Source organism: Anarrhichthys ocellatus, unplaced genomic scaffold, assembly GCF_004355925.1.
Source record: "Anarrhichthys ocellatus isolate YVR2014 unplaced genomic scaffold, GSC_Weel_1.0 scaffold60, whole genome shotgun sequence".
NCBI lineage: Eukaryota > Metazoa > Chordata > Actinopteri > Perciformes > Anarhichadidae > Anarrhichthys > Anarrhichthys ocellatus.
The window spans coordinates 721111-740199 of NW_022280090.1; the positions used below are offsets into that span (position 1 = coordinate 721111).

General features: G+C 43.6%; 1 protein-coding gene across 1 annotated transcript; it reads left to right on the forward strand.

The window, feature by feature from the left end:
• Positions 1-246: 246 nt before the first annotated feature.
• Positions 247-17456, forward strand: slc2a1b (solute carrier family 2 member 1b). The gene is made up of 10 exons (XM_031871676.1): positions 247-671; positions 8994-9089; positions 11987-12147; positions 12615-12855; positions 12966-13128; positions 13365-13552; positions 13746-13850; positions 14057-14158; positions 14249-14452; positions 14747-17456. The coding sequence occupies exons 1-10, from the start codon at positions 657-659 to the stop codon at positions 14945-14947; spliced, it is 1476 nt and encodes a 491-aa protein (XP_031727536.1). The 5' UTR covers positions 247-656; the 3' UTR covers positions 14948-17456.
• Positions 17457-19089: the final 1633 nt, after the last annotated feature.

Here is a 19089-nt window from a genome sequence, read left to right on the forward strand (position 1 = left end):
ATACTAAGGTTAGGGCTTGAATGTAGGACTTTTACTTCAAAGGGGTGTTTTTACATTGATGCTCTTATTTAAGTAAAGGATCTGAATACTTCCACCACAGCTAGCAGGCGTGATAACCCGGCCTCCTCCCCCATCCCTCTCTCTTCCTCCTCCCTCTCTCTTCCTCCTCCCCCACCCCTCTCTGTGTGTGAGTGTTCTGAATTAAAAGCCTTTGTGCTCCTTCATTGGTTGTGTTGCAGGATGGGCTTCCAGTACGGACACACCCCGTTCAAAGAATTGCGTCAGCTATATATTGTATGGACCACGGCCGCCTGGCCCCGGTACTTCTCCGGCAGCCCAAACCCGAACATCCTGGAAGAGACTTTACACATCCCTGAAGCTGTGAGCTAAAACGACGCGGGAGAGAGAAAAACACACACAACTCAAGCTGCCGGGCTTTTATAGACTAAGGACTCGAAGCATTTCTCTCTATTAAAAGAAAGAACACTCGACTGAAGTTTAAAGTCATTTCAACGGAGCAGAAATTCCTCTACGATGACCGACTTCTGAGCGACACTCACCGGGAGACCTCCGAGGAAGTTCTACCATCACCCTCAACAATCACAAAATAAGAAGGCGAAGAAGAAGAAGAAGAGTTTGTCGCTCACATCGCAGCCATGGACTCCGGCAAGGTAGTTATTCTCTGTGTGACTCTTTTTGTTCCTCCCTTCTTTTCACAACAGGTGTTTAAATCCTGTCGAGCCTGTTGGGTTGCATGTGTTTATTGTTTCAGCCCCACGCTGTCACTGAGGACCGGTTCAGTCACTCCACAGTATTTGTTGTTCTTACCCATGATACACTTCCACATGTGCCATGATGGAGAGCCGTGATGCCGCGAGTGCCCACGTTGTCTATTGCGGCGTTATTACCCCTCCGTACTGTTAGCAGTAGTTAAAAGTACTCTTTTGTCATCACTTCTATATCACTTATGATACACTTTAATAGTCCAGTACGTGTCTACACTTAATAGTAACCTTAAGTCGCTACATTATTTATTATTTTCCTGTATTATATGTCTAAAAATCAACAGTTTTGCAGCTCAATTTGAGCTTTCTTACTAACTATTTCCTCTGCCTCATGGTGAGTGGGGGGTATATAGTGCTTTGTCATGTCTCGAGCCCTGTGTGCGGTGCTGCGTGATGCAGCATTATGTCACTGCAGACTGTATTCAATGCGTTTCTCTTCCTGTATAAAAGCTACCTGACTAAAGTCTGATCGAAGCTATTTATACACAAGAGTCTTTTATAAGAGCCTTATACAGCAGTGTTTGTTTCGGCCCAAGAGGAAGAAGTACAAGTAGCAAATGGAAATACTCAATGTGCAAGTACTGCTAAATTGTACTGGATTAAAATGCTAACAACCCACAAATAAGTTGCTTAAATAATTGTTCTGTTTTTGAAATAGTTTTCTGTCTCTAATCAATTGATTATTTGAATCCCCTGCTTTTGGTTTGGGACAAAACCAGACAGTGGAAAGCATCCTCTTAGCCTCTGAGAACTTGTGATGGACGACTTTTCATCGCATCTAATCCATTTGCCTCTAAACTCGATGCTGACCGAGAAGAGTGTGTTGGAACATTTGTAATGTTTCTCCAGTAATCTGATCCAAACAACCTCTTTCAAACCTCATCTCGGTTACAGCTTTAGAGAAAGTAAACAGGACTTATCTGGTTCTTGTTAATACTGCCGGCATCCTGGTGTGGCTTGTGATTACTATTACACACACACACACACACACAGACACGCTGCATAATGAAGCACGTACGCCACCGACTTCCCCCTCCTATTTGGTCATGGCTATACAACCAGTTAAACCCAGTGGAGCAGCACCAGGCAGCCCAGTCCGACACAGAGGTCTGAGAATGTTTCCTTAGCTGTCACCACTAGACTGCTCTCGGGGGAGGGGGGGGGGTCGTCAGCTGGACGCGGGTTTGTTGTGGACGTGATGGGAACAGTTCTCCATGTTCCCAGTTTCCACTGTGACACCGACACAGCAGATTTCCAGAGGGAGTGCGACTCGACAGAGGGAAGCGCTCCGCCTATTGCTGGGGCGTTAAAGCCCCGTCCCTTCCCAGGCTGTTGGCTTCACTCCCTCCTTTGTGTTGCGTTGCCTCCAGCAGTGTTGAGCTGTTTTTTTCTTCTTCTTTCGTGGCCGTAGCTAAACAGAAGTTAAGCGCGGGGGGTTATCGAACATCTCGTGGTCAGGATTTTCATACCTGGCTTGTGCTTAGTGTTGGGCCTATTTATGTGCAGATGGAGTCCAGTTGGTGGAAACTTCACCAAGTGACGCACAGAAGTGGTAGAACTACAGTTTCACAGACCCAGAGTGTAAAACCCGCCCAGGCAACCATTGATTCAGTCAGGTGTCTCACGTATTACGCTCAGTCCACGTTTACTGACTGTGCGTTTGATTCAGGGAGATGCAAATCTAATGTCACCCATCTGTAACTTAATTACATGGTTCCTCTTAATTTCTTTCAATGCAGCTGTATTTAAATTACAATGTGGTTATTTCCATCACAAACACGGCGTGTTAATGACTTCACATTGTTGGCCGTACGAGAGCTTCACTCTCATCAACAGGAAGCTTTGTTTGTATCTGAGAAGCTCACCTCAGTGCTGTTGTTGTCCCCCAACAAAGAATGAATAATAGTAATTGGGGTCAAGCAGACCGTTGACCTGCTCTGTTTTGGATAGAAACGGCCACTCAGCATTTTATTCCTGGTAGACTTGACGACACAGGTATTTTGATTGGGAGTCCGGAGCCAACAAGCCGCCTCCATTGTCCAGACGTAATTGCACGGGCTTAACTCTTCTCCATCCGCTGCCTCTCAGCCATCTGCCAACTCCTGCCTCCCTTCAGACAGTCCAGTAGGTTTACTTTCATCTGCATGACCGGCCCCTTCAGTGTGTCTCACGGTGTAACGGTCAGCCATGTTCTAATGGGGCTTAATGAGATCTGGGAGGGTTTTAATTGAGACGAACAAGCAAGCGAGAGTGCTCCTTTAATTCACTTTTCTGAGAAGCTGGAGGACTGTGCACACGGCACTGATCCCTCTGTTCACAGGGACGAGATGGTCGGATGAAGCGGTTCAAGCGGGGCCACGCTGTGTCCCCTCTGGGCCCCTTTTGACTTTCTCACGATTCAGTTGAAATTAGCTTGCCGTCATCAATCAGAACCCTTTTGAACCACCGGGCTTTAACTGATGTGTTTGACCTCTGAACTCTTGCGCTGCAGAGTCAGTTTGAACGGTGCGACTTTTTTTAATCTGACCTGAGCGGAACAGTTACAGAATCTGAAAATTGTGTGACGTTTGTAGGATTTACTACGTGGGAAATTTACTTTGTTGACCTGTAAAACTATCGTTTCAGCAGTTTTACTCCTTAATCTAATAATTATGAAAAGATTACACAACTCAAATTAGTATTATTGTCTTTACTTCTGTGAAATGATCCTATGATATACTCGTGCTATTGTTTGTATTGGCCCCAAACATCGAGTCTAACTGTAAAAAGACTTTTATCCGATCCCACTGTGACGGGCTGAAGCTTCACTGGCTCTGACCAATAATGCTTTATCTCACTTTCTATTTGTGTTCACTGTGGTATGCACAACGCGTACACATAAATACGCACTTTTAAAAACAAAATGATGATCTATCTAAGGCTACTTGTCTCATGCAGAAGATGAGTTTGTCTTCTACAGTGTTTGAATAAAGGATAATAATAACCGGGAGTACCAGGAAACTCGGACAATTACATGGTGCACATTCAACTGTGTGTCGTTTTGCATATATTTGTCAATGGAAGTTTTCAAAGGCAAATATGCCGATCCCTTTTACATTACTACATTATTCATCAGGTTATTCTGCCCACGGTTACTGTAGAAATCATCATTCTGAATAAGTGTTTAGCACTAAATAAAGCATGCATTAGGCCTAGACATAATTAGGCTTAAATCAGTCCTAGTATGTGGGCTTTAACTTTAATGACAGCAGTGTCTTAACAGTCTAATGTAAGAACAAGATGTCGCTCTACATTAAAACAAACACCAAGATATTTGGGAGCTGTCCCCAGCATGCGGAGGCTGTAAGCTTTAAAGCTGAACCGAGCTGAGAGGAGGTGGGGACATATTGGCTTGCTGTAAGCTGAGACCTAGAGGTGACGTTTAGAGGGACGTGGCGGCAGCAACTTAGGCCGTCAGGTGCACTCTGGAAACCAGGAAGTGGTCTGAGTCGAATTACAGCCTGCTTCTCTTCTCTTCTCTTTTCTTTTTATGATTAAACAATGACCCGATTCAGAGGAAGCCGGACATGATGAGTCACAAACTAAGTAGTGTTACAGTAAAAACGAAACAGTGACGTAAAGTTAAGCAGAATTTGTTTCCAGTCTTCCGGTGACTTTGTGCTTTAGTGTTGACGTTAGGAGTTGACTTCAGAGTGTTCACCTAAATATTTTATATTTTCCCTTTGTTGGCCGTCACATTGACTTTACTACCTGGACAACATGTCTGAGAATGAAGAGGCAGAACCGGAATGTTTTGCATACTGGAAGTGAAATGTAGCAATGCAGACACTTCCTGTAGCTAACCTGAGGCAGTGTCCGCTGTCAGGGTCAAGTACTGTACTGAAGTACAGCTTTGAAGTACTTGTACTTCACTAAGTTTTTCTATTTTATGTGACTTTATACTTCTACTCTTTTACATTTTATTTATCTCTCAGCGATATTTGCTAGTAAAGTTTCAGATTCAGCTTTTACATTATTGAAAAAAACACCTTTTGAGTTAAGTATTTATACTTAAAACTTTATTAAGTAATATTTTGAAGTATTTTAACAGTATTGTTGTATATTACTTAAGTTAGGGATCTCAATAATTCTTCCAGCACCACCCACATTTGAGAGAACTACTAATGCTGTAAGCTCTGTGATAGTAGCTGTTCAGTGATTATCAGGTCGTGGACATTTCTATGTAGGTTAACCGCTTCAGTGTGTATCATGTTTTAAAGCATTCACGTCACCCTCCCGTCAGCTTGTCAGAGCTTAAGTTACCGTTTCCTGTTTTGACTCTCTGTGTGTTCAAGCATTGGTAGATGTATTTAACTAAAAGTCACATTTAATAACCGAGTGTTTACTTAGCAGGAGATAACTCGCTGTCAGTGTTTACCCAATAAGAGCAGAGAGTCTGTGGTGCCAAGCAACCGAAGATGCTATCAACAGTGTCAATTATAGAAAGCAACAATGACCAGACAGAAACGTCCTCGCTGCCTACACACACACACACACACACCGTGTTTTACTTTTTACATACAAAGAGGGCACGTTTGCATGGATGCTCCAGGGAGCGTTTAGATGTAATTACCCTTATTACACTCAACATACCAGGTGCTGATACTGAAGTTTGAAACTGTGGTGAGAAATGAACCGTCAACAGCCTTTTGACAGTTCATGTCGTTTTTTTTGTTTTTTTTACATCTTCAATTTGAAGGTTAAAAACTGTGAAAAAGTGAACAAAAGTCGCTGAGACCTGTGCAGGCTAGATTCCACAAGCGATCATTCACTTTCACTCGTTACTGACATTTTTATGAACCCAAATCCTTGTGAGTCATGACTGAAGATATCCGTAAATCTTTGTTAACTACAAGGCATTAACTACTCCTTCAAATCTAGCTTTCACTGATAAGTATTTATGTTGTTTAAACAATGAACATGCTTAATAGATAATTAGATGTTATTTATACTGATCCCTCATGTTGAGAAATGTTTGGTTAGTAATAGTTATTTTTCCTTTTTTGCATCATAATAGTACGATCCTTCTAATTGAATTCCTGCTCCTCTAATCAGCTTTAAGTTTGTTGCAGATTAGCGTGCTGTGCAGTTTAATACCCTTATGGTTAGCTTAGCCGTCATGTGCGAGTAAACAAAGACAAAAACTCTATTTAGAAAATGTCAAGAAAACAAAAAGTTGCAGCCGAGTGGGCCGAACGCCTGAGAGGTAACTAAAGGCAGAGAGCTGAGGAACAAGGAAAGGGCCGGTCACCGGTGTCGGCTTCCAAGTTATGATCGTGAGATATTTTCTTTGGGTGTGACTTCATTGTTTGTCCGGTGAGGAAGTGCTGTATAACGCTGCTGCTTCTGCTTTCTGGAGACAAGGAAGAGTATCAAATTCACCTTCTTTGTTGACAGGTAACAGGGGAGCAGGGGATGTTCGGTTGAAGAAAGTCCCAAAACACTGTGATTAGTAGACTTGTACTGACACTCATTGGACTCTATGCAGTAATCAGTGTGTTTGGACTGAAGTCATGCTCAGGGAGGTCTGCTAGTATCTAGGTTAAAGGTAAAGGTGTCACAGAGGATTTCACTGCAACACACCCCACTTTTGACATCAGTGTAGTTTTTGCAAATATTTGCAGCTGTTATTTTTTTTTTACCAGTTGGGGAAAGAAAGGATTACTCTGTTTATAGTTAAATAAAAGCAGCTGGTAGTTGTTTACTGAATCTGTGTCGTTTCTTGCTCGCTTCAAACCAGCAGTGGCTTTGCAGAACAACATGAGACGCTTGGTCTCCTTTAAGAAGCCAGCCCTCAGTGCTGAGAAGGGTGTGTGGGTTTGTGTTTACATACTAAGCGGTCCTGTCATGGACTTGATGACCTCATAACAAGAGTCCCTATTGGTGCAGAAATGTAGGCGGGTCTTTAAGTGTCTTAAGCCAGGACCACTGAATGGCCCGAGGAGTGACGGCCTCCAAAAACACACAGAAGTTTGCCCTTCCTCTTTATTATGCAGGGGAGGAATTCTGGTTCCCACAAAACAAAGTGTCTGGATCATGCACTTTGGTGGTATTGCAGAGGAGCATGCACAATCATTTCTAAGGATTATTCTTTTTTATTAAACATGGCGGGGGTCGGTTCTCGTGTTGATCTTTTTCTGTGGGAGCTGAAATGAAGATTCAACCAGCAATTTAGCCTCAAGCTCTTCTCACAGTCATAAGGAAGGAATCCAATCCACTCTACCTTTTCCAGAGGAAGAGGAGAGGAAGTTAGCGACCAGCTAGTGAACATAGTGGAGCATTTTGCACCTAAAGCGACAAATGTTTCCCTTCAGGATTTAGTGGAGACCAAAAATAGAGCTAAAAAGAGAGTAAATATTGAACTTTATATTTCCTACCGGTCCAGAAACACGACTCCAAATCAACGCTTATGTTGTTTTTAATTCGTTGAATGTGAAATTATAAAATTGAAAGTGTTGGACCGGATATCCGCTGGCTGCTCCAGAACCACAGAAATATAGCTCCCCCCCCCCGGAGGCTTATCCGCCGCCAGACCGATAGCCGATGGGTCCCGAGATTGGCTTAAAGTTAAACTCGCCAAATCTAGGGATGCACCAATACCACCTTCTTTCAGACCAAGTACAAGTACTTACATTTGGGTACTTGCTGATACTGAGTACTAATAACAGAACATAATACTAACGGTGACTTTGAAAACATGTATTTTCATCAGATGTTCCTCACTTACTTACTGACTGTAACGAATAAAATATACAAGATGATGTTTTCCTGATACAAACAGAGCATAGATGGCAGCACAGGTGTTGATAATTAACCGTTTAACCATGATATCAGCAATATTAAGAAATACTACGAATGAAAACATTAGCTAGTCCACCTTATAGGACAGCCCACCTTAAGTGCACCTGAGTTGTTGCTAACCTCCTCCACTTTATCATCAGCTGGCGGCCATGCTTGTTTCACCTGCCCCCAGTGGCCAAACAATAGTAGTATTTACAAAAACAGGAACATTTAAGTTTCGTGCACCTACAACACGCAGAGATAGGTTGATAAGTGCCTTGCTCAAAGACACGTCAACACTGGCTGTTGCAGGTCTTTTGTTTAACGTCTCGGCGGGTCAGAGGACTGCAGGTGTCCTTGGCTTGGGTCTGTTTGTCGCTCTGGTAACGTGTGCAGGTTTGATTTGTGTCCCGACAGTGTTTTCAGAGGAAGACGTTTCATTTTGCTCGTATTGTCTGCATGTGATAAAGGAACTGAAAGGCAGGTCTTCTGTTGCCATAACACAAGGACCCTATCTGGTGTGAATCACTGTGGAAAGAGGCTTGGTGTGAATCACAAGTCTAAATGTTGATCATCCACACATGGTGACTGATGGTGAGGTATGAAAGATGGAAAGAGTCAACTGCTGTTCATGCCGCTCTCAATTTGATCTGAAGTCTGAGAGAAGCAAATAGACAGCGACATACTCCTCTCTGGTTTATTAACTTTTTGGTATGAGGAAAATCTCTACTAATCCGCTGGGCTCGTCTGAGATCAAGCGGCAAGTGAACTCTGTAATCACAAGAACACTGACGATAACATGCAGACCTGGGTCGAACCTGGACACGTTCCAAGAAGCAGCTTCCTTCAGTCATACCTGGAAAAACACGGATCCTCACCACAGTTCTTTCTTTTTTTAGAAAAATAAGTCGACAACTCAGTAAACAGGGAACAGATGTTGGATGTCAACATAGATTTCTTCATCTGTTTGTCAGATCGCTGTAGGTGTCATAAAGCGTCTTTTATGACCAGTCCAGCTCCACCATGGTGCTTAAAGGGGCCTGATACCAAACATCTTCAAGATATTTCAGGATATGTCGATGTGTGCGCTCATTGTGCTTGTTATGAATACGTGGTGAGGATAAAGTTAGCGGCTGACCGACCTGAACATTTTATTCAGTCGATTCCAGGGCGGCCGAAGCACAACCGCAAGTAAAGACACCTTGTCCCAGAAGAACTGGCTTCAACTTATGTAAGTGAGCGTTTCTAGTTAGATAAAAGGTATTATCCGGAAAGATGATATAACTGTTCGTCATGCTATCTGCACTGAAGCTCCTTTTTGCATTGGGTAAACTGGTCAAACTGGTCTCTTCGCTGACAATACTTCCTCTTCTCTCTGTTGTCTTGCAGCAAGTAACGTTCACGTTGATGCTGAGTGTCGGATCAGCTGTTATCGGCTCCCTGCAGTTCGGCTACAACACCGGAGTCATCAATGCCCCTCAAAAGGTGAGTTAAACGTCTGAATGTTTAGTTTAGTTTATTTCTAAAAAGATTTTACGGTGTGTTTCAGCTCGCCAATATTTCTGGGTTTGCACTATATGTATACTATATCATTCATACTAATTCATTTCCCCTTCCAAACCAGTCCCAGTGCTGGATGTTCACTCGCTTGTTGAGCTGAAAAACAGGACAAAAAAATGGAAACGGGTTTTGGGTTAAGGGGTGAGATAATAATAGCCACATTGGGGCCGATGTGGTCCAAGGACATCTTTCTTAAACAGACTCAGAGGGATTCCTGTGTAAAAGAGTGTGTCCATGCCCAAAAATGGACCTCTGCTGACCAGCAACAGGCTGGGAAAAGCTACACAAGGAAACTCAGAGGAGATCATGTGAAAGATTGTAGACGGTCGGTGAATCAATAAGTCTACAGTAGGTTTTATTAGCAGACAGGTACGCTAAAGACACTCATTTCCTGGGGAATGTCGACATCGCATCGTGCGCAAACAACCTCCGCCTGGTTAGTTTGCGTTGGTCCGAACACACCCTGTGGCGACGCAGCTGTCTGTCCACTGGTCACAGGTCGGACCTCAGCTCGCCCCTTTTTTTGTTTTTTGTTTACCCTTCACATGTGCAGAGTCCTCTGTGTGCCGGAGACGGACCGTCACAGCTGCTTGTGGCTGCTCTCACTGTGAGGACAGCCTGGTTTTTCCAACTGCCCGTCCTCTGTCACCACACCGTCAAAGCTGGCCCGGGCTTTGACGCGAAGGACGCTTTGTAAATCACAGAAGCTTTCGTCAGTCGTCTGTGAAAAGAGACGGGACACGTTCACTTATTGACACATTATAGACGGAAAGGAGTCTCGGTTAAAGATCAGATCTCTTATTCGTTTCTTCTTGAGTCATAATGAGCAGAAGAAGTGGGCAGCAGATGGCAAAGAAGGGATTTTAGGTCTTGAGACATTTGTGCAAAGACATTGTGCAATAGTCATGGATTGTGCAAACACAGAAGTAATGAAACTTAATACGAGAAAGCCTTTGTGTTCTTTTTAAATCTGGTTATGGATATAAAAAAAGTTCAGTCTGCTAAGTAGGCCACTAAAAATCATTTCAATAATGTTCTAGACCAACCAGTTAAATATACTGCAAAGCAGCAAATCCTCACATTTGAGAAGCTCTTTGTTTCTCTTAAAGAAATTACCTAAATAATCTGAATATTTGACTAATCGTTGCGGCTCCTGATCTCACTAGCTAAGTAATCGAGATTTACTGATATTTCACAATATTTAATCCGGTATTTTGCAGTTTCCCGGTGTCGCACCGATTTACTCCACCATGAAAACAGCTCGTGTTCGGCTTCATGCAGCTCAGTCAGGAGGGGCTGCAGACTGAGAGGGGGGGGGGGGGGGGGGGGGGGGGGGGGGGGGGGGTGGAGAATATGTGGTCTGTTACACACTGGGCTAGTGTAAAGCTGCCCTCTTGGCTCTTTATCCCCTTTTCCCAACACCCAGCCTCCGTCTCTCTCTCACACACACACACACACACACACACACTGAGAGGTCTGAGCAACTTCACCCGCTGAAAAACTGTTGCTCAACACATGCTCTTAATCCTCCATTAGTTAATGACCACTTAAGAGGCTATAATTTCACAAATGCAACTTTTCTATAGCAACAGCATTTGAGATTACTGCTCTGTGCTCCGGTGTGGGATAAATGCTGCCGTGATGCTGCCTGTGACGCAGGTCGAGCTCTGTGTCCGAGCGCCCCTGATTAGATACGCTCTTTCAAGGGCCGCACTGCAGCTCCCGGTCCTCCTCCTCCTCCTCCTGCTCCTCCTCCTCCTCCTGCTGCTGCTGCTGCATGCCTGCCTGTGCCACAAACCAAACAATATCCTTGTTTGGAACTTTTATCGAAAGGGTCATCTGTGTTGTGTGTGTATTGGTTTAATTTAAACTTCTTTACGGTTAGAGCTTCGACACCTTTCCTTTCCTGAAAGAAGTTTATTTGTGAATGTTTTCTTTCTGTGTGTTCACTTGATATATGCAAGGATGATTTTCTGTCGATCAGTGTCGAAAAACGAAAATCTACTTTGATTCAACCATAAAACACGCCTCTTCTAAGCATTATATGTTCATGGATTCTGGTTGAGTTGTTGTTGTACAAGTACCTTTAAAACTGTACTTCAAGTACAGATCTAGAGTAAATGTAATAGGCTTGCAGATTTAAAACTCAGCGATTAGCATGAGCTCCTCTAAATACGGCCGTTTTTAAAGGGTGGATGTTATGGGTACGGTGCGGTGCTCCATGACGTACTTGTGATATCACTGAGCAAGGTCTTGTGAGTGAAAGTTGATAGTGGACATGACCCAATCCTTGTGTCAACAGCATCCGAGTGGCCTCCTATATATATCCCTCCACCATAGGAAAGCTCTTAAGAAACGATAGCGCTGCTATCTTCAAATGGTTGGTAGGAACACTGCTGAGCTTTTATTACCCGTTTCACAGAGGCACATGACAGGGCTAGAGGTTACAAGAGAGGTAGTGGGGGGGGTGCGATGACAGGGTGCTGACCTTTCTGGATCATATGAGAAGTGTCCCACACATAAGGAGACACGGGCTCCGCTGGCTCGCCCTGCCGTGTTTGTCAACATAGTCACGGGTGATGATGAGGATGGAAAAGGGAGAGGGGGGGGGAACTTGACACTCAACCACAGCTGTTGAACTGGTAATACAGTGCTGCCATCAGCTGGTCACACAGCAGCAGCTCAACCATCACTTTGTAATAATGCAATAGAATAAAGCATGAACCTATTTAGTCCACTCCAAGAGAAAGCCAGAACGTATTCAAACGTTTCTTTTATTTCTTTTCTTAACATTGGTCTTGTGATATTTGTTCTCGTGGCAGGTTATTGAGAAGTACATCAATGAGACGTGGTATGAGCGATACCAGGAGCCCATCTCCAAAGGCACCCTCACGGCCATCTGGTCCGTCGCCGTCGCCATCTTCTCTGTCGGCGGCATCTTTGGCTCCTTCTCCGTCGGGCTCTTTGTCAACCGCTTTGGAAGGTGAGGTGAAAACAAAGCCCCTGCTGATGTTGTGACAGCGTGACATCCTCGGGCTTTTCTAGAAGAAACAGACTTTGCTGGATACAAATGCAGTAAATATGATGAATAACAATAAAGCTGTCATTGTTGGACTGGAACTTTTTAGGTCAATGTTTTCTGAGGCCTTGGGGCACTTCAGGCACTTATCTCGTCATTAAATATATATTGATGTTTTTAAACCCACACACTCTTGTGTGGCATAGATTTTTCTCAGCTTTTATGGTCTTAAAGACATAATTACTTCATTTTATGTGGAAGAAATGCTAAAAACGTGTCGGAGTAGGACCAGGGTCGATTGATAATGAAAGTGCACACGGTTTACTAATTAATTTAATGACATTGTGCTGGAAGGTACAGAAGCACATGAACCGAATGTAATTTGTCTGAACTTAATGTATTGAATGTGTCTTGTTCTCTGTTGCCTACAGGAGGAACTCTATGCTCATGGCCAACGTCTTGGCCTTCATCGCAGCCACTCTGATGGGCTTTTCGAAGATGGCGAGCTCCTGGGAAATGCTGATCGCTGGTCGCTTTGTGGTCGGCTTCTACTCTGGCCTCTCCACAGGCTTCGTGCCCATGTATGTGGGTGAGGTCTCCCCAACAGCCCTACGTGGAGCCCTGGGCACCTTCCACCAGCTGGGCATCGTCGTCGGCATCCTCATTGCACAGGTCGGTCAATGTTATAACGCTTTAAAACAACCTTCGAGCATCCTACTGCGCATTGCTAGCAGCCTGTGCGTGTGGTTCATGTGCGTTACTCGTGTCTCTGTTGATGTCAGGTGTTTGGAATGGAGGCACTCATGGGCAATGACAACTTGTGGCCGCTCCTCTTGGGCTTCACCTTCATCCCCGCTGTGATACAGTGCATCCTGCTGCCTCTCTGCCCCAAGAGCCCCCGATTCCTGCTCATCAACAGGAACGAAGAGAACAAGGCCAAGTCTGGTGAGTTCACATACACACACATAACTGCTGTATCCTACTATTTTTTTTAGTCTAATAGTGCTGTGTTTTTACACAGAGGTTTCTCTCAAATTTCAAGCATCGTCCCAGATTCCGATGGGCTTCTAAAATGTACAAAGATGTAATCAAAAGGAAACAAAACAACAAACAAAAGAAGGAAAATGTCGCTGAACTGGGGGTAGAGTTAACGACCTGCTTTCCCTCTTTCACGTTTTCAGTGTTGAAGAAGCTCAGAGGCACCACAGACGTGAGCTCCGACATGCAGGAGATGAAGGAGGAGAGCCGGCAGATGATGAGGGAGAAGAACGTGACCATCCTGGAGCTTTTCCGCTCGCCGCTCTACCGCCAGCCCCTCCTGATTGCCGTCGTCCTGCAACTCTCCCAGCAGCTGTCTGGCATCAACGCTGTGAGTGTCCGCGCATCAGACACCGTCCCGCTGTTCACTCTGAGGACTGTCAGTGGGAAACACACAGAAACACCACTTTCCCCTGACGTGCTCGGCACACATTCACACCTAAAGATATCCAGAACATGTCAGCTGTTGTAAATAAAGGAGACTCTCTCATGTTTAATTTCTTTGTGTTTGTCTTACTTGCTAGATATTCTACTACTCCACTCGTATCTTTGAGAAAGCCGGAGTCGAGCAGCCCGTCTATGCCACCATTGGAGCCGGTGTAGTTAACACAGCTTTCACTGTGGTGTCGGTGAGTACGGCTCAACTACTCCGATTTCGAAGGGAAATCCTCGTTACAGCACAGATAAATAAAGGTGTTAAAAGCATTAAAGAGACGGTGTGTAGGATTTCCTCTAGTGGTGGGGTTGTAGATTGCAACCAGCTGAAATAAGGTTCATCACATTGTCGTACTGCACTAACCTTGCTCTGACTCTTCTGGTTTCTTTCTCCGTGTAGCTGTTTGTTGTGGAGCGTGCAGGACGCAGGTCTCTGCACCTGGTGGGGCTGATGGGAATGGCCGGCTCTGCCGTCTTGATGACCATTGCCTTGGCTCTGTTGGTAGGTTTCCCTTAAGACAATGTGGCGGTCAAGATTCCCACCCACAAAAATGGCAGCATCTGACCTCCCTCTTGTCCTCTGCTCTTGTAGGATCAGCTCAAATGGATGTCCTATTTGAGCATCGTGGCCATCTTCTCCTTCGTCGCGTTCTTTGAGATCGGCCCGGGCCCCATCCCCTGGTTCATCGTGGCAGAGCTGTTCTCGCAGGGACCCCGGCCCTCAGCCTTTGCTGTGGCTGGTTTCTCCAACTGGACCGCCAACTTCATAGTGGGAATGACCTTCCAGTATGTGGAGGTGAGGAGAAAAAGAAAACATTTGGGGATGGTATTTGTGTTTGTGAGGTAACTATTTAATTCAGTATACAGAAATGAGACAAAATTCCCAAGTTTAGGTGAAGTTATCAATCGATTTTCAGAGGAATGGCCTTGAAAGAATCAATTTAAACAATTAATAATCATTCGTCACTCATTTAAATGAAAGAAATATATATATTTGCTCCTTCCTCACATTTTGCTGCAAACTTCCCAGTTTATTGAGGACTGAACCTTGTTTGGACTCCGCTCCTCTCCCCCTTATCTCTCTTCACAGGAGATTTGCGGCCCCTACGTGTTCATCATCTTCACCGTGCTGCTGCTCGTCTTCTTCGTCTTCACCTTCTTCAAAGTGCCGGAGACCAAGGGCCGGACGTTCGACGAGATCTCGGCCGGCTTCCGCCAGTCGGCAGGCGGCGGAGCCGAGAAGCACTCGCCGGAGGAGCTCAACAGCCTGGGAGCCGATTCTCAGCTCTGAGTGACTTTGACTTCCGACAGACTCTTCCTCAGGCCGAGGAGGTTTCGAGAAGGGTCTACGAACTAGAAGTAGACGCATCCACTGGTAGAATCATTTTCACACTGTCACCACATTTCGGGCATTTTTACCAAAACGAACAGCCCCGTGTGATTCTCCTACATGACGTCCTCCGCTGTCCCTCTCGTGTCGCACGAAGAAACACAAACAAAATGGGCACTATGTCGCCTGGTGTGGAGAGGGGAGCGGAGGATAGATAGGGAAGGTTTTTTAATATTTTAAAGATATTTTAAAGAAGGAAAAGAAGTGTCATCAATCAAACTACCTTTTTCAATCTTTTTGTTTTCACTTTATATATAACTGATATGTGCTTATGCTCTGTTCTTTGTAGCCTGTTACCATGAAATCTGTTTGTTACCATCTGGTTTAAGAGCCCCGCTGCTGTAGAGATCCATTCACTGTTCTTATCATAAATACTGTAATGCCGTATCACTGTAGACTGTAGATGCTGCACAGCTCCGCGACCTCACTCCCCACCAGATGGGGCACTGCCCTTAAAAAAAGGTCCCGATGCGCCACTGATGTGGAATAACTCATTTCTACCTTTTTTAAGGGACCGCGATATATCAGTGTACTGCTGTGAGGATTTTAATCTCCTTAATGAAATTAGCGCGCCACACATTATACAATGTTATTACTTATTTACTCTTGCTGGACAATATTTTACTCTTTTTTTAAAGTTGTTAGACAAAAGACTTTTCTTAGATTTATGTCCACGGAGACAGTAATATATCAAATGTATCCACCGTTCCTGTATTTTTACTCCCTCTTTAGCAGTACAATTGATGAAATTGATATCGACATGGATCGGTGCAAGAGGAACAGAATCTGCACAGATCCGTACCACAGCCCTAAACTTGGCAGAAGAAATAAATCATCCATCCATTTTACCATCGCAACAGATAAGTACGCGTTCACAATCAGCAGCCACAAAACCAAAAATAAATCCGCCTTACAGAACCACAACGTTTGTGGGATTAAGTTCCCTTCTGAAACAATGGAGCCTTCTCTGCCTTCAGCCGTAACAGCCTTTTACAGCCTTATCACCGAGGAGCAGTTTAAGGTCAGGTCGGCCTGATCTTCACTTTAACTATTTGTGAGCCGAGATTAACCTGTAGAGCTTCCGAAGTCTGGTGAATTGGCTCGAGAGCTGGATCTTTCCCCTCAAACGGGAGCTGCAGTGCTGCACACTGTTCCTCTGTGACAACTACGAAGCATCTTCAGAAAAGAAATCTAAGAAAGAAAAATAAATAAATAATGGGGACCAAAAGTGAATGTCTGCATTTTGGAAGGTTTTCCTTATCCTGGAAGTGCTTGTCACCTCGTGTTGGGTCAAACCTCCGTCGTTCCTTCATGTGTCAAAGGAGGTGGACACATCTTGCTTTGCTGCAAGTCTTGTTTTGTGCCTTGAATTCTGCAGTATTGTCAGCTCTCTCTTCGGGTAGTAGTATTCAGGAGTTAATGACTGCTGTATCACTAGTTGAGCCTTTCTTTTCTTTAAATGCATTGTTTGAGGAAAGTTATCTTTTTAGCAGCACTTTATTTTTCACAGAGATGTTTCTTCGTCGTTTTCCTTTTTTTTTTTACGTGCAGTGTGGAATCTTGTATTACTGAAGAGAGACTTGACTCCTTGATGTTTTTGAAATGGAAATGTGTGAAGTGGTGTCATTTGTTCATATTTATTACAGTCTCAAATTCAGTCTAATGACGACTTTGCTCCAAATTCAATACACTAGTCCAAAATCCTTATCATCATTCCATAATTGGTTGATAATTATTGTATTTAGGCATTTCCATATTTTGTCATCTGCTGGGCCACCTCACCCTCCCTGGAAAGCACTGTAACATCCACTTCCTGTGCCTTTGTCACATCTTCACTAGCAAAAGAATCGTGAAATGGCACCAAGTGATGTCCTTCCCAACACGGCAAATATCAAATCTTATTATCTTATCATTTTATGTACATATATTCACAATTCTGCTCGGGCATTTGGTTTTAAATGTAGCCTTTGAAATCTCCTGGTTGGTGGTCTAAACATGATGTAAATATGAAACACACTATGTACAGCCTCACCCGCTCCAAATTTATCACATATTTAACTTTAAGAAGCGTTTTTTGATAGATAAACGAATGATCAGTCCTGTAGAGCTGTACATCTCTATGCTTTTGGCTTCCACACTTACTACTGTTCCCTTTTGATTTTATACCTGAAGACATGCTGTGGCCTAATAATAGCATAATCATCTTAGTTTAGATTGTGTTAATGAGACGGATTCAGAAGTCTTTTCATTTTAGTGCACAGAGCCTATTCTAATGTTTGTAATAATAAAAGATCTGTGTGTATGCTTTTTGGATATTGGAAATATGAATTGAGATGGATGATGTCCTGAATGGTTATACAGTCTTGTGTAAGTGGTTTCATGCTGAATAAAAGAAATCATGCATACAGATGTTAAGTGTTTGGGGGTCAATTTGTCGCTTTTGTTGGAATTAACTGCAACGCAATAACTGATTCATTTTAGACACTTATCAGCACAAAGTAATTAAAAATATTAAAGATGTGGATATGTTGATTACAGCAGCTTCAACTAAACTGCATGAGATTTTAGATTTGGAAGTTCATTGCATCTCAGTCTTCATTGAGCTAATAGAATTGGCTCAGGCTTGGTCAGTTGTGGTTGAATACTGTATTAAGTTGTCATCATTACCCTCATTAGCTGAAGAAGACGAGAGATGTGGATGAAAGCTTGACAAAGCCAGTAAGTGGGCTGACCAGACAGACGTGAGGACACATGTTTTGGATAATAAAAACAACACAAGCAAAAGTGAATATTACTTAAAAAAGACACAGCTGAACACAAAATACCGTAAAACCATCACAAAAACGCATCGACCTTGCTAAATAACACACAGGAAGAAAATATTGCATACATTGGCTGGCAAAACCCTTTTATCAAATGAAGGATGCAACGTCGACAATAACACAGAGGCCAAACGACTCCCTCTTAACAATGCAAAAAAGTAAATAACTCTAGATTTGCAAATTAAACTTCAATATACAAAAGTGTCATCTCCCTAAACAATAACCTTGTGACTGAAACTGAACATAACAAGTAAGTTGGTGACCTGAGGGTGAGTGGACATGTTACTGTTTTGGATTTCTCAGTGCCACAAGCATTCGCCAACAAGACAAATTAATTGTGATTAATCTTTTTCTTTCACTATCTTGAGTGACCAGATGTGATGCTCTGGCTTCAAAGAAGTCTTTGAAAATATTCAAGAATCTGATCCCAGATCTACAATTTCCCTCTGTGGCTACAAATACAAGATGTCCCATTTTAGCTTAAATGTATAATATGCAACACTTTCAAATAAAAACAATGTATAGACTGATACAAAAACAATCCCTACCAATCATCACTTTTGACCTACTTGAAGCATGTGGCGATGTCATTTCCTCTTTCCTTATTTTTTGTGCGTGTGTTCGGGACGTTTCTGGGCGTCAGCAAAAAGCATTTGGACCCCACATGGGGGTTTAACCGCCGACCAATAAGCAGAGTGTGCAGCCCGTTCTCATTCCCAGGTCAAACACCGCTGCCTTGCCACGCCCCCTTGAAGTATAGAGGCTCAAGGCAAGTGGCACTCTTTAGCTTCTGATACAAGGCGGCGGAGAACCTGTTGTTACACCAGATGGTTTAATGTGCCAGCTCGGCGTTAAAAAGGAGTAACGTTACATCTTAGGATTTATTTAACCACATCTGACCTGGAGCCACACAACCACAGCCACACAGCGGCAAATACTAGAGTGTAATGATTATCCATCATCTGTGACCTTTATGCTTTAAACTGTTTACAAAATAAAAATGAAACGCTTTTACAGCAGAGAGCAAACATCCAAAACACACTTCTTGAAGTCCTGGTCTGTTCCTGTGAATTCGAAACAATTCTCTCGGTTGCCCAGAGCAATATCCCGACTAATGAGATACAGGAGAGGCCCAGGCAAATCCAAGCATTTACATTTGTTTGATCAGTGCCCTGGCACATGAGCGTTTGTAGCCAGACAGCCTGAACCTCCAGGGTGGAA